This window comes from Lepidochelys kempii, chromosome 2, assembly GCF_965140265.1.
Source record: "Lepidochelys kempii isolate rLepKem1 chromosome 2, rLepKem1.hap2, whole genome shotgun sequence".
Classification (NCBI taxonomy): domain Eukaryota; kingdom Metazoa; phylum Chordata; order Testudines; family Cheloniidae; genus Lepidochelys; species Lepidochelys kempii.
The window spans coordinates 188303000-188318154 of NC_133257.1; the positions used below are offsets into that span (position 1 = coordinate 188303000).

Below are 15155 nucleotides of genomic sequence, written 5' to 3' on the forward strand. Positions count from 1 at the left end.
ACGCCGTGCACAGCGCCTCAGAGCTGCGGGGTCCCCCCCACGCCGTGCACAGCGCCTCAGAGCTGCGGGGTCCCCCCCACGCCGTGCACAGCGCCTCAGAGCTGCGGGGTCCCCCCCACGCCGTGCACAGCGCCTCAGAGCTGCGGGGTCCCCCCACGCCATGTGCAGCGCCTCAGAGCTGCGGGGTCCCCCCACGCCATGTGCAGCGCCTCAGAGCTGCGGGGTCCCCCCAAAACAGCTCAGAGCTTCAGGGCCCCCGCAGGCTCACAGCTCCAGCTCCATTGCCCTGGGGCTGAAGTGAAAAATGTCATGGAGGTCACGGGAGTCATGGATTCCATGACCTCCATGACATAATCTTAACCTTATCTATGGGCCTTCTTTTGTTGGGCAGATGACGACATGTGGCGGTTCAATACAAGACAGGACACAGCTTTAGGCAAGCAAGCAGGCTGGTCTGCTGATGGGATCTCTCCTGTCAGCTTTTCCACCTCTTTTATTTCTCTCCCCCCTGCGCATCACATACCCCAACCGACCGCAAAAGGCATCAACAAAGGAAATAATATGACTTTGATTAATATTCCTATTTACTAGCCTCTATCTACTACAATCTTTATTCTCAGGCCTTGAGTTTCGGCCGAGGAAGCTTCCCACGGCTGATGTCCTTATTTTGACTTCCCAGATGGTCCATGTTTTCATGGTCCATGTCCTTGGATAGAACAGAGCAATGTGTGCATCGCTCCTACACAACAGTCAGGGTGTGCCCTGACTGTTTCCAGGTGCATGAACGCTACATGAACCCTTCAACGACACCTCTTGTGGAAAATCAGTATTTCACACTTGGTAATGCTTCTCTCGACTGTGGGTGTTTCCAGTTACAAAGCAAACATTTAAATATTACCTTATAACATGGGGTACAGATATGATAAGTGAGATTAATACGTGCAGCCACTCACAAGCATTTCAAAATCCAAACACTAAACACATTCTTATAAACTTAACGGCTGTTTTAACAACACTAACACACAGGTGAGCCAGACTAGTTTCCAGCTATGTGTTTGTCAGTGTTCAGTAAGCCCTTGAGCCATAGCATGAGCTGGCACCTGGTCTGCCAGCAACACAAAGCATGCAGTCTATACACAGGGTAACTTTCTTTTCTAATCTTTCACAAATGGTATTTAGTGCTTTCTTAATTGTCTCTCTTATTGCTTAATAGCAGGAAGATATCCCACGCTGACTGCAGAAAATATCACTCTCACTCCCCACCCCAGTCAGGGAGGTGGCTCCTCAGCCTAATCAATGGAGAAGTTGTTGTATTGTGGTAGCAAAGCAATTTGTGCAGGTGATGACAGCATATGCATATGACAGCATCAGCATCTTCATTCTCACCAGGGTGTAACAGACAGTACAGTAACTGAAGGAATAAGAAGGGCCCAAATTAATGATCATCTGTCCGGATCCTTTTACTGAAAGCAGAAAGAAGACTGAGTGGGGCCAGAAAATTTTACAAGAGATGTATTTGAAGGGAATAACACCAAAGAGGGTGAGGAATTGCTTAGGGTGGTAAAAAAAGATATATTTAATATAAATGAGATGAAAATGAGCTAAGGAAAACTGAGGTATCTGTATTAGAAAGAACTTTACATATGAACATAAAAATGATCATATTGGGTCAGACCAATGGTCCTTCTAGCTCAGTGTCCTGTCTTTGGACAGTGGCCAATGCCAGGCGCTTCAGAGGGAATGAACGGAATAGGGCAATTTCAAGAGATCCATCCCCTCTCGTCCATTCCCAGCTTTTGGCAGTAGGAGGCCTAGGGACTTCTGGCGCATGGGGTTGCATCCATGACCAACTTGGCTAATTGCCATTGATGAACTTATCTAATTCTTTTTTGAACCCACTTATATTTTTGGCCTTATCATCCCATGGCAATGAGTTCCACAGGTTGACTGTGTGTTATGTGAAGAAGTACTTCCTTTTGTTGTTTGTTTTAAACCTGCTGCTTATTAATTTCAGCAGGTGACCCCTAGTTCTTGTATTATGTGAAGGAATAAATAACACTTCCTGCGATAGGGAGTCCATCCCACACAGGACTGACAGACATTTAGATGGACAAGTAAGCCAATTAACTCCATAGGCTGACCTGGAGGAGAAGCCAGGGAGCTAACTGAAAGCAGGCTCAGCTGGGCAGGAACAGACTTGGCCTATAAAACCAGGTAGCTGGCAATAGAAGGGGGCTACTGGGAAAGGGGCAGTCACTCCCTGGGAAGAGGGAGGAAGCTTTGGAGCTGGTACTCCTAGAGTAGGGGGGAAACCAGGAATAGTAGGAAGCAGTCCAAGGAAGGAGCAGTGAGGGCTGGTAGAGGAAAGCCCAGAACTGCTGAGCTGAGGGTCCCTGGACTCGAACCTGAAGGAGAGCATGGGCCACGGTTCCCCTACCAGCCACTGAGGGAGTGGCACTGAGACAGTGGAAGGGAAGACTGACTAGAACTGCTAGGGGAAAGGGTTTTTCCCTCCAGAGGTCCCTTCCAACCCTGATATTCTATTATTCTATTATGCATTTACAGGGCCTTTCAATGTGAGCAGCTAAATAATAACACTATTAAAAAAGTTTTTAAAAAGAAAGAAAAAAAAACACATTTTCAGAAAACATACTGCTCCTCCCATGCAGGCACACATATACAACTGGATAAGAAAAACATAGCTATTTGCTTTGCACAGAGCAGCAATTTTTCTTTCAAAAAATGTTAATTATTAACAATTAGTTTATTACCATTTACAGCCTGATCCTGTTAGGGGCTGGACACCTTCAGCTTCCATTAACTTCATTTACAGCTGAGAAAACTTGGCACCACAAACAGTCTATGCCCCAAATCAATTTGACCGTTAAGTAATAATTATCAACTACTTTTGTTTAATTAATGGTATAATTCTTTCAAAGGCACTACCTTACATATTGCATAACTAGGGAAGGAAGGATTCAATTTTCTTATGAATTTTGACAGATAATATTAAGGTGTTTTTCCAATTTTTATCCTCAGATCTTTGCACCATTGGGAAATTTAAAAATTCATTAATTCAGATTTATGTGACTGCAGAACATTCATAACAGATTCAGGAATAAAAAACATTTGATAATTATTTTATAATGATGGCATAATATCTTGCCAGGCAGAACAGACGGGCACAGAATGCACTGGTTATCTACAAATGCTATGCCCTGTATTACAGGTTTTAATCTCTTTTTTTCAAAGTTTATTTAAAAGTTTACATGAATAAGATGGAAAAATATTGCAAGTTTTTGGGTGGAAGAAGGACTCACCTATTGCCATTTACCAAGTCCTGATGCTGCAAAAAACTTACTGTTCTACATTGCAGTACTGGGTAGTAAGTGTTCAAAAATTACAAGTCAGATTCCCAGAAAATCATGATTGGCCCCAAAATGATACGCATGATTTTTAAATAATAAATTTTGGGTTTATTTTAGTTTCCTTCTGGTTTCTGAACCTTTAGGGTATACTTTCTTCATGTTTTCAAGCTTATCTCAACAAACATGAAGACTAGATTTTTTTTTCCTTCAAATGAAAGCTAGGATTCTTAAATAATTTGCTTCTGTCAGCTGGTGCATTAAGAAAAAACATCAAATATCATGAGACTCGCAATAAAATTCATGAAAGTTGGTAAGACTGATGTAGTGTTTATTACTGTCAGGATCTCCTTTCATTTCAAAGGGACTACCCACAGACAGAGAACTTTGCTTGCTAGTGTTTTCAGGATAGAGCCAGAAGTCAAGCATTCCAAGCCTGCACGTAATACCCTTCTCAGTTAATCTAGGTTGTAGCTGATAAATCATTTACGATGGCTTTTGTTCACTGAAACAGGGGCAGGGTGGAGTGTGCGCGGATACAGCAGGGGCTCCATCTTGCAACCCCTCCAGATCCATTACTCCCACGGATTTCAGTTATTGTTTCATGCACAGTAGGCTTCCAAGCTGGACACTCCGTTCTGATTCTTTAGCAGAGGTTTAGGACATTTGTAGGAGCTCTTCTATGAGAAGGGTTGCACCCACATATTTGAAATACTTGCTGGCACGACCACACCAGAGTATATCGACAGAGTTAATTTACCAGACAGATTTTAATTTTTATCTCTAGATGGAGAATGTTGTTCAAAAAAAAGCAGCCAAAACACATTAATACTCTTCCAAAAATGGGAATGTCAAAGTGATCTTGTTAAAGTTGTAGGGGGGGGAAAACCCAACATCAACCTACCCTAGCATTTGTCTCATATTTGAGCTTCTACCACCCCCACCCCCCCGCAACCTTGTTGCAAGCAGGAAAAAAAAAACACCACACCTGCTCAGCTTAGCGTGCATGTCATTGTGAAAACAAACTGGTGGGTGCACATAAGTGCTGGCATGTTTACTTTGAGTCACATATTAAGTCTGATAAAACAAGGGATCCTGAGAGCAAGAAAGAATTTTAATGACTACTGAAATAGCACAACATTGTGTCCTCTTGATAGTATAATTAAAGCAGGACATAATGTTGATGTTGCAAATTCATAAGGGGTAGAGGAATATACTGCACTCTAAGTCTACCGCCTCATTTTCAGTGAAGTTCTCCTTCAGTCATTATTAACAGGCATGAGGTAGCTGCACCGTAAACATTAGAGATGTGTTTATATAGGGAAAATGGGACTGAAAGATGTCGAGAGATAGGGTGATCCCCACCGGACAGCATTGCCCAGCAAAGGCACATATGCTTGCTGACCTAAGATGCAATGATAGGATCTTCAAAAGGTAGGTGGCATGTCTGAACACACATACTTATCAGGCAAGGCTGAAAGAAAGGGTTTCAAATACAACAGGTGACCACAGAATCAAAGACATTACAAACAACTATAGGTCAACGTACAAGTACACAGAGCAGATTTATTATGATCAGGTTTGCTCAATGCAGCACACTGAACAAGCTGACAGAGAGGGAAAACCTGCTGGGAGGTGCAAGAACGTCACAATATATCAAGCTTGCTGGTCACAGAGGCACATATTTCTCTTGTAAAACTGTATCTCTGAACAAACAAACTGTGCCACTAAAGAGAAAGAAATCAGCAGCTACAAACTACGTCTTAAAGGGTTTGATCAAAAGTGATGGCAACATCCTTACCTTGACTCACTGTTTACAAGTAAATCCAAATGTATTAATGACCTAGCAACCTCCTCTTTATCAGCAGCATCTAGTTTTGTGTACACACACCACCACAATGAACTCTAATGATAACCATGCTATTTTAAAAGTAAAGGGTTTCTCCACACACATACTAGTTTTACAACACCAGCTACAGGTGCAATAATATCCCCCGGGTTTTAAGCCTGCTTCCTTAAAGATGGTGTTTTCTGATTTTCACTCTCACTCATCGGAGGATTTAAAAAAGAGATCTAGAGTCAAGCAATGAAGACATTGGGCAGTTTAGATCTCTATACATTTCACATACTTTTCAAAAGCCACACACAGATTTGTCTGACTACTGCATTATTGTTATTACTTCCATTATTTTTATGATTGTTGCTCCTAGGAGCCCCAATCAGGGAACCCTTCAGCTAGGGGCTGTACAAACATAGAAGATACAGACAATCCCTGCCTCAAAGAATTTATAATCTAAGTGTAAGACAAAAGGTAACAGCTATATATATATATAAAACAAACAAATGACAGAATACCGGGGTGCGGGGGGGGGGAAATGAGATCTTCATAATCAACATGATAAGCAATGGTCTCAGCACATGAGCAGCCTAGCTGTTGTCAATTTTTTTGTAGGCATCATGGTAAAGGAGAGTTTTGATGAGGGATTTGAAGAAGGATAATGAGCTAGCTCTGTGAATGTTTACAGGGAGTTCCTCCCAAGCGTGATGGGCAACGTGGGAGATAGCACAAAGGTGGTATGTTCGAAAATTTAACAAGTGGGTGATGGAGGCTGGCATGATGGGCTGATCAGAGACAGGAGTTGACATCTTGATAGTGAATGACAGGTAATATATAAGGTGGGGAAAGGCCAACAAGGACATTGAAAGAGAATTAGGTTCTGTTTGATGTGATAGAGAAGGGGGAGACTGTGGACAGATGAAAAGAGGGTCACATGGTCAAAGCAACAGGCTCAGGAAAAAAAAAATTTTTGCAACAGCATTCTGAATGAGTAAGAGTGGGGCAAGACTGCATTTCTGAAGGCCAGAGAGAACGATGTTGTAATAATCCAGACGCGAGATGATATGAGCCTGGATGAGCATTTTATCTGCATGCCTGGACAGAAAAAGATGTATCTTAGAGATGTTATACAGTAAGAATCAGCAAGATTTACACATAACCTGGATATGAGGTCCTAGAGAGAGGTCCATGTCAAAGATGTCACTCAAGCCTGTACCCTGGATGTCAACAAGGATGGTAATGTTGTCCACAGTGACCAACAAAGAAAGAAAAGGGAGGCTTAACAGGAGTGGGAGAAGGTGAGAGAGAGATTAGGAGCTCTGTTTCAGCCATGCTGAACTTGAGCTGACAGCTAGATATCCAGAAGGAGATATCAATGACAGGCTGAAATTTTAGTCTGGATAGAGGGAGAGAGGTTTGGAGCAGAGAGGTAGATCTGAGTCATCTGCATAAAGATAGAAGTTGAATTCTTTTACATTACGAGATTGCCCAGAGATGAAGTGTACAGAGAGAAGAGAAGGGGACCAAGGACAGAGCCCAATGGAACTCAAAACTCACTTTTTAACAAGTGTATCCATCTCAATGAACCTTAGTTCTATCTTTCACAATGAAAAGGAACAGTATAAAGATTTGGAAAGGTTTGTAAATCCTTTTTCTCATGTATCTACGATATGTTCTTTTAGAAAAAAAAGTCATGAAATAAACTGGTAACTAAGTAAGGTGTGGGTACATGAAGATATCTCTGCCAACCCGCAACTCTGGGTCACCCCCAACATCCTTTTCTTTTGCTCCTGCTCTTTTGCCATGGAATGTCTCTGACGGAAATCCCATAGTCAGGCTAACTTCCTCCACTACAAATTCATTCCCTCCTCTTTCAGTTCTTCCATTTTTCTAATTAAACAACTCTACATTCTTAAACTTAGTGAACAACATGCCCACAATTCCAGTGTCTGTCTCTCTCTCTCTTTTTTTTTTTTTTTGGACTCACTCCTCAAACCCTCCTCTCTCTTGCCTCTATTTCTCTACCTGTGCAGGATCTCACCCATTTCTTCCAACAGAAAATTGAGAAAATACAATGTGACCTTTCCTCCTCCCCTTGGCCTACTTTTCCTTCCCCTCCTACAACACTGTCATCTTTCTCCCCTATCACAGACATTTTCCTCTGCTCTTCTCCTCTAACCCCTGTTTCCTCCAGTGACCCCATTCCATCTCCTGTTCTCCCTCGCACCCACCCCCTCCCTTACTCTTCTCCTTAAGCTCTCCTCTTTGGCTTTTCACCCCTTATAATACAAGCAAGCTTTAATCTCTCCCACCTTAAAGTAACCCACCTTTGACACCACTTCTCCAGCTACCACCTCATCTCCCTTCCATTTCTAGATAAGGAGGATAAGATAAAGCATTGAATATGCTATTTACAATACTGTAGCTGTCTGGAATTCCACTCTTCTGATTCCATCCTAGATCCTCTCCACTCTGGCTTCCACCCCTCGCATTCCATTGAAACTACACTCAAAGTTTCAAGTGTCCTCTTCCTAGCCAAACCTCAGAACCAGTAGTCCATCCTCATGCTCCCTGACCTGTCAGTTATCTTCAACCCAGTCAACCATACTTCCGTTCTTGAAATCTTATCCTCCTTTATCTTTCATGACTCTCTCTCCTTTCCTGGGTCTCCTCCAACCTCTGCAAATGCTTGTACCCTTTGGAGGATTCTCACTGCACCCTTTGGAAAATTCTCCTCATTCCCCCTCCAAGTTTCTGGGTGCGGTCCACAGGGTTCTGTCCTTGGTCCCCTTTTCTTCTCTCTGTATACCTCATCCATGTAAACAAATTTAACTACTATCTCTATGCAGATGAATCACAGATTTCTTTCCTATTCAATTGCCCATTCTCCCCCTTTCATAAACATACCATTCCTGCAATTTTAAAAAATAAATCTGTGCAACATATCTGTGTATTTGATTAATGCCAACTTACATGATGATTCCCGTTTCCACATATTATATAAGCATCTAGTCATTATTCAAAATGAAAGCATTTCTAAAAATACAGCTCAATATGTCTTTTGTTTACAATATTTTCAGTTAACAGAGGTACTGGACTGAAAGATGGATGATTTGAGCTTGGGAGATGATCAAGAGAAAGTAAGATTTTATTGTATAATCCTACTCACTGTTACCAAAAATATACTCAGCAAAAGCCATTATGTAAGAGATTATTTCAAAATCCCAACAATTTACAAATGTTTCAGGACTCTGTGACAAGTTTGAGGGCTTGTTTGTCTGGGGGTTTCTTGCAGTAGGTGTTCAAAGGCAATAGTACATTTCACAGAGATTATCAGTATTATGCCCATTGAGTTTAACTACAGGTAAGGTAAGAGAAGTGTAAGGATTGCATTTGCTGAATTCAAACATAACCAAACAATGAGCAATTTCTTTTTTGTATCATCAATGTAGTGTTTTAGGGCATTTTCTGCAGAAAGCAAAATAAGAAGTCTTAGCAGTATAGTACAAGGAAAACATTCACGAAGGTTAAAAGAAGATATTGGACTCACATCTTTGACAGAGGAAAAAAGGGTGGTATATTCATTTGTACTAGACAGTGGTTATGTAAACCTCTTCTTGAGAGGTCTGATTTTTAGTTGCATCGTACTGTAGATTAGATTACTTTTATCTCATCCATAAGATGAGACGAAGCGATGTCTTTAAGAAGTGTTGTGCTATATTTTTGTAAAATTTCAGTTTCCTATTGTACAGTGTTTTTAAAGGTATTGCGTCCAAACACATCCAAAAATATTTTTCATCCATCTCCCTCTACATTTTTAAATGGAAAAAATTGACTTAATTTCAGACCCAAATTCATGTATCAATATGGAACCCTGAAGAACCTGCTCCCCTCTACCAGTACAGGAATAGCTAAAGCCTGCAAGACGCATTCAGTCTTAACAGGTCACCACTAACCTAAGGAACTGAGATAGGACTGACAGCACCTCCCAGCATACAACCGGATCATGATGGACAATCACTCTACTTGTTGGAAGGAAGCATGCCTCGTATAAGGAACAGACTACACCCTTCAATACCCAAAGGCAGGCAGAGTTCCCCCCATGCTTACAAAAACACTGTCTCTTAAGCCTAGCAGACCCCTGAGAAGCCAGGGTCATCCATACAGTAGGCCTGTACTGACTCACTGGTTCTGGTCCCCAAAGCCTCCTCTCCGGCTTTCCCAGTAGCCCAACTCCATTAGAACCGGGCACTTTCACCAACCACTGCACTATGTTTCTGTCTGCACACGGTGACCTACTGTTTTGACAAGCAATTCCCAAGATTGCTAAATTAAAGGATTTAAAGAAAAATTGTCCCCCTCCTATTTAAGTTTTACTTTCGGTTTCCCCTTTTGTCTGTGTGGGTTTAGACATAGCAAGAGGAGGGAAAAAACATGGTATAAAAACTGAAAAATGTGATTTGTACAGGAACAGAAACCAGCTAGGTATTTCAGGGACATGTGTACCACTTAGAACTACATACAATTCATTTTGTTTAAATGATTGGATTTGAAATGACTGTGTCCCTTTAAATGTTTTCTTCCACTCACTCCAAAATCTTAATTATAATTGCTTCTCTATAGATTTGTATGCGTGTATTACTAGATCAACCCATCTTCTGTCAAATGTACAGGAAATATCAAAAATTCATCTCACTTTTAGATTTTAATGATCAAAAATATCTTAAAATTGTTAGAGCAGCAGATTCAAGAAAGTGGAACCATATGATTGAACAAGAGTGAACCTTTCCATTTTCCTATCTCCATAAAACAAGTTAGCAACTTTGTAGTAAAAACACTGCTAACATTTGGTGCCTTCTATAAACAACTATATTTTTTTTCATTTAAGGAGAAATGAAAAGTCCACCGTGGTCTGTGAAATACACAATCTTCCAGAACTGGACTAGAGCATCTTCCAGAAAGGAAGAGGATAGAGACTCCCACTATTACAAAGTTTTGTGCCTTGCTTCTAATTTGAATTTGTCTGGCTTTTGGTCAGCTCCACACTAGAAGTATCTTGTCAGTATACTAATGTCAATTAGGAATGTGATTATGCTACTGAATACTGAAAGACTGGAAGGATATTAGTTACGGCTCTTTCCTACCTTAGAATTTTACATCCCGCTTTAAAAAAATCATTATAAATTAGAATTATCCCATGCATTTGAAAACATACAAAAGGGCAGGGAATTGTAATTGTAAGGATGGGAACTGTCCTAAGCAGAAGGCTTACCTTAAAATGGTGATCGGTTACTTTAAAATGCTGTACCCAGGACATATTTTTAAGTAGTGCTATGGGAACCTGGAGCATATAGATCGCTGCCCTTCATTTATTTTAATGTATAAAAAAGGATAAAGGGCTACACAAATTTGGCCATTAGTTTATCTTATTTTCCATATTAAAGCTCAAATCCTGGAAGGAGCACAACTGAATGGAGTCCTGTGCTCACCTGGTACCGCACTGAACTCTGGGTCTTACCCCCTGTGGTGCTCTTTGCCTAAGTGATGGTTACCCCACTGAGCCTGGGCCCTAAATTAGGGTTGCCAGGCATTGAGGTTTTCAATTGGAATGCCCGATCAAAAAGGGACCCTGGCGGTTCCAGTTGACACCGCCTACCAGGCCATTAAAAGTCTGGTCAGCAGCACAGCGGGTGTCTGGGGCTAAGGCAGGGTCCCTGCCCGCCCTAGCTCCACGCGGCTCCCTGAAAGTGGCCGCCCATGCACCTAGGGGCTGCAGGGACCTGGCGGCCACTTCCTCGCAGCCGCAGTAAGCGCCACCGGGACCCAGCACCTCAAATCCTCTCCCACGCCCCAACCCCTGCCCCAGCTTGGAGGGGGAAGAGAAGCAACGGAGGGAGGGGGGATGGAGTGAATGGGGACAGGGCCTCGGAGAAGGGGCAGGGCATGGGCAGGGCCTTGGGGTAGGAGGCAGGGCAGGGGTGTTTGGTTTTGTGCAATTAGAAAGTTGGCAACTCTACCCAAAATATGTCACACACTGCATAAAAATTAAGCGTACCACTTGCTTATTAAGTGGCTCTCATAGCTCTGATACTCATTCATGCCACATTCTTGCATACACTCCCATTTTGACATGGTTGACATTAATCACAAAAAGAATTATGGAATACATTTATCACTTCTGTTCCCCAAAAATCAAACAAGGTCTCTCTGTATTTACCGCAGAAATCAACACTCTCTCTTTTTAATGGTTATATGACTGTGCTAATTCTTAAGTTTCCTAAACTGGGCCAACTCATCAGTCTGTTACATCAGTCAGATGCTACAGCATTTACTAGGGTTATAACTAGAGGACAGAGTTACATAATAGAGTCAATTTAACTGAAAAATGGTCCAACTAAAAACCCCTCTCAGATAGGTATATGGATATGTCCCACATACTAAATACATAGAGAAATATTAATTTAAAAATAGAAGTTCTCCAAGTTCAGAAGCATGTAAGTCTAGGGCCACTTTATACAACACAACATAGAAAAACAAATTAAGCATGTATGTGTGCTATTGTAATGCCAATCACAACACTTCAGGTGAACAAAAAGCTCATATTTTGGCTTATAAACACATTGTTCATGTCCTCTATCAGCCTCTCTGATGCTATCACAAAAATCACCATGAAGCGTTTTGGTGTCCAATCCATATTCTCTCCCTACCACTGCCTTTTGTCCTTAGTCTCATGCTCTGGTGATCTAGGACTTGCCTTGCTCACAAAAATTCCAATATACTACAAGATCATAACAGTGATAGATACATTTTGTTTTAAGAGTTCCACCTGGCTGCTATGGATGGATGAGGGAGTTTGAATTTCCCAGTAAGCAATCAATGCAATGTTGGGCTTTCCTCCTCCTCCCTCCCTCCCTCCCCATACACCCTCTGTCACGAGACTGATGAGCGCATTCAACATTGTGATAAAGAAATTACCACCTCGGCAAATGGCAGAAAGCTCACAAGGAGCTCTAGGGAACTTGCTTGCCAGAGTTTGCAATTTGGCAGTTCTAGCAGCTAGTTTGCTGCAGCTCTAAGCAGCAGAGATGTTATACATAAAATATTCTCTATATATGTATCTATGAAAATACACACACACACAAAGTATGTTATGTTATAGAAACATATGTACATATTAGAGGTTCTGCCATGCCTCTATAATGCACAAGCATTCTTGCACACACACATGTACACACAAAATGTAATTCAGTGCAAAATTCATTATAGCAAGGTTATTGTAATTTTAGCTTGGTTCTTAATATTTATAGAGTTGGTACTTCTCAGTTATTTGCTTCTGCTGAGGAAGAGATTGTACAGTAATTATGTACAACTGCTGCTTCCACTGAAAAAGAGAAAGCCCTACAGCAGTCTCCTGGAGCATACTTCCAACGGATGCTGAGATGTTACAGGCCAGACATCTCTGCTGCACCAAAGCGCTGCCTTTTTCTTCAGTTTTTTTTCAAAAGGGTACAAACCCCATGCACTGGTCTTACAAACTACAAATACTGTATCAACATATTACAAACCAGAATTACCATCCGTGCAGTCTTCATAATACCAGTCTAGTTCATAGTAATCCGCTTCAATAAATTTCTGCATAGTCAGTATCCTTCAGCAATGTAGAAGATATTTCACTGTGCTGAGGTCAAGTGAAACGCAACCATGCCTCCCTGCCTTTGCAAAACACTGAAGTGCAAAGACGCTGACAGAATGATGAAAATGAGCTGCACATTTTCAATGAGAGGCTAGAGCCAAAATACGAGAGGTGGGGGAGGAAAGGGGGAAGGGGAAAGGGTGTAGGAGAGAGATTTCTAAAGCAGATGCCCTAGCAGCTGCTCTAATAAAGAAGCTCTGCACAGCAGCCTTGGATGGGAGTTAACAAAATCATCCTATCAAAAGACTGGTATACTGACGTTAGGGACACACACCACTACTTGGCTGTTTCTAACTCATTCCTTTCCTCCCCGGTCCTCACATACCTTTCAGTCTAACATGTTGCCATGGAGACTGGCTGGCTCTGAAAGAGATGCCGAGATGAAGGAAATGTATTCTGCTGTTTCTGGCTTCACAAAACTAAGGAGGGTCTCTCAAAAAAGAAAGAAAGAAAAATTCCCACACAGAAAAAAAAAGCTCTTTAATATAATACAAACATACCTTTTTTCTGTTTTGCAATATCATAATCTTGTGATCCTTTGTGTATATCCAATGCCTTAATAATGTAAATCAAGTGCCTTACCACCTCCCATCCTGTGTTAGAAGCTCTCCCCCGCCCAAGTGGAAAATGAAGCTACAGTACTATTTTGCACTGTTTTAGTAGGTTAAGCACTAATTTTGCAAAAAGAAAATGTCTACATTAAAGGTGAAAGAGCGGAACTAGAAAACCAGACAGTAACACATTCCCCCTTTGGATAAGCTCATCTACTTTTGCCCTCTGCGTTCTCAGTGAGCCAGCGACCTATTTTGCAAACATCTACGCCCCTGTGGCAGAAAACAAGGGGACTATGGCAAACAGCAGCCATTCTGTATAGCTAAACTAGTTACACACAACCGCTCAGTATTTTTCATTTCCAAAATATCTGGTGTGGAGAAGGATTCACTTTTAGGTACCTCACTAGGCTAGATTTAAACTACTGGAATTATAAAATATTTATTTGTGGAACAGAATTTTAATAAATTGGTATTTATAACAATATTCAGGAAGTCAATTAAATCTGTAAGTGGGGGGTAAAAGTTATTACAATGCTCAGACATCCATTCCGTTCTTATATTCCACTCACATTCCCCTTTCCCCATCTTTTATGGACTCCACTGGGTTCTTTACAAAAGACTTCAGAGACTTGGAATGATATATTCTATTTCAATACATCTTTTGTACATGACTGTACAGTGCCTAGCACAATGGGGCCCTGGTCTGTAACTGGACCCCTAGACTCTATTACAATAGAAATTAATATTAATATCATTACCATAAAACATATATTTTCCTCTATCTAGATATTAACTCCCATGATCACAGTATTTGAGCCTTACAAATATTAAGGACTTTATTCTTACACCACTTCAGTGAGCGAGGGATGTAATATCCATTTCACAGATGTGGAACTGAGGCACAGAGAGACTTAATGACTTACCCAAGGTTTCACAGGAAATCAGTGGAAATGCGAGGAACTGAGTCCAGGGCTCCACAGACCTAGGCAATGGCTACACTAGAGAGCTCTCTAGTGTAGCTGCTCTAAGCCAACAGGAGAGAGCTTAATTACTCCAGCCCCCGTGAGCAGCGGTAGCTATGTCAGCAGGAGAAACTCCCCAGCTGACATAAGCACTGATGTGGACAGTGCTAAACCAGCATAAGTTAAATCGCTAAGGGGGGTGGCTAATTCACACCTCTGAGCTACAAAACGTAAGTCAGCGTAAGATGTAGTGTAACAATAGCCCTAGCCTAGTGACAAACACCACACCATCCTAGCTTCCCTTTGAGAGATGAGTTGTATTATGTTTTCTACTGGTTTTACACTGTATTAGTAAATTTTGAAAAATTCTAGTACATATTTTATCCTTCCCTGCTTATAATAGAAATTGCAGGTGACACACAACACTCTCTTATGACCCTCAGTTGGGCAAACTTTAGATGTGCTAGTTTTGATAAGAAAAAAACCCTGAATTATTCCTATTAAAAAAGTATCAGTATAGAACTGCGGTGTCCTGGTTTGCGTTTTCATCTGCCCAGTCAATCATGCTGTAAATAGCATAATCAACGTCAAAAAATTAAGAAGTAGGGAAACTACAAGGACCAGTTTTTATGAATCCCTTGTTAGCTCTTACAGTTTGGTCCCTGGCTCCATGAAGATTATGATTTGCCATAGCCTGGCATGCCTTCCAGAGTTAAAAAGTTCAATAAAACCTCAGGTTTTTGA

General features: G+C 41.4%; 1 protein-coding gene across 8 annotated transcripts in view; it reads right to left on the reverse strand.

The window, feature by feature from the left end:
• TRAK1 (trafficking kinesin protein 1) overlaps positions 1-15155 on the reverse strand; it is a 109186-nt gene that overhangs the window by 60054 nt on the left and 33977 nt on the right. Inside the window, exon 1 of one of the 8 annotated variants that reach the window (XM_073333119.1) lies at positions 12777-13110. The exons of 4 other annotated variants lie outside the window; for them this stretch is intronic. In XM_073333119.1, the coding sequence (XP_073189220.1) occupies positions 12777-12840 (64 nt within the window). In that variant the 5' untranslated portion in view covers positions 12841-13110. Of the gene's footprint in view, positions 1-12767; positions 13111-15155 lie in introns of those variants that run through there. 3 more of the 8 variants (XM_073333118.1, XM_073333121.1, XM_073333125.1) reach the window with 3 other exon arrangements.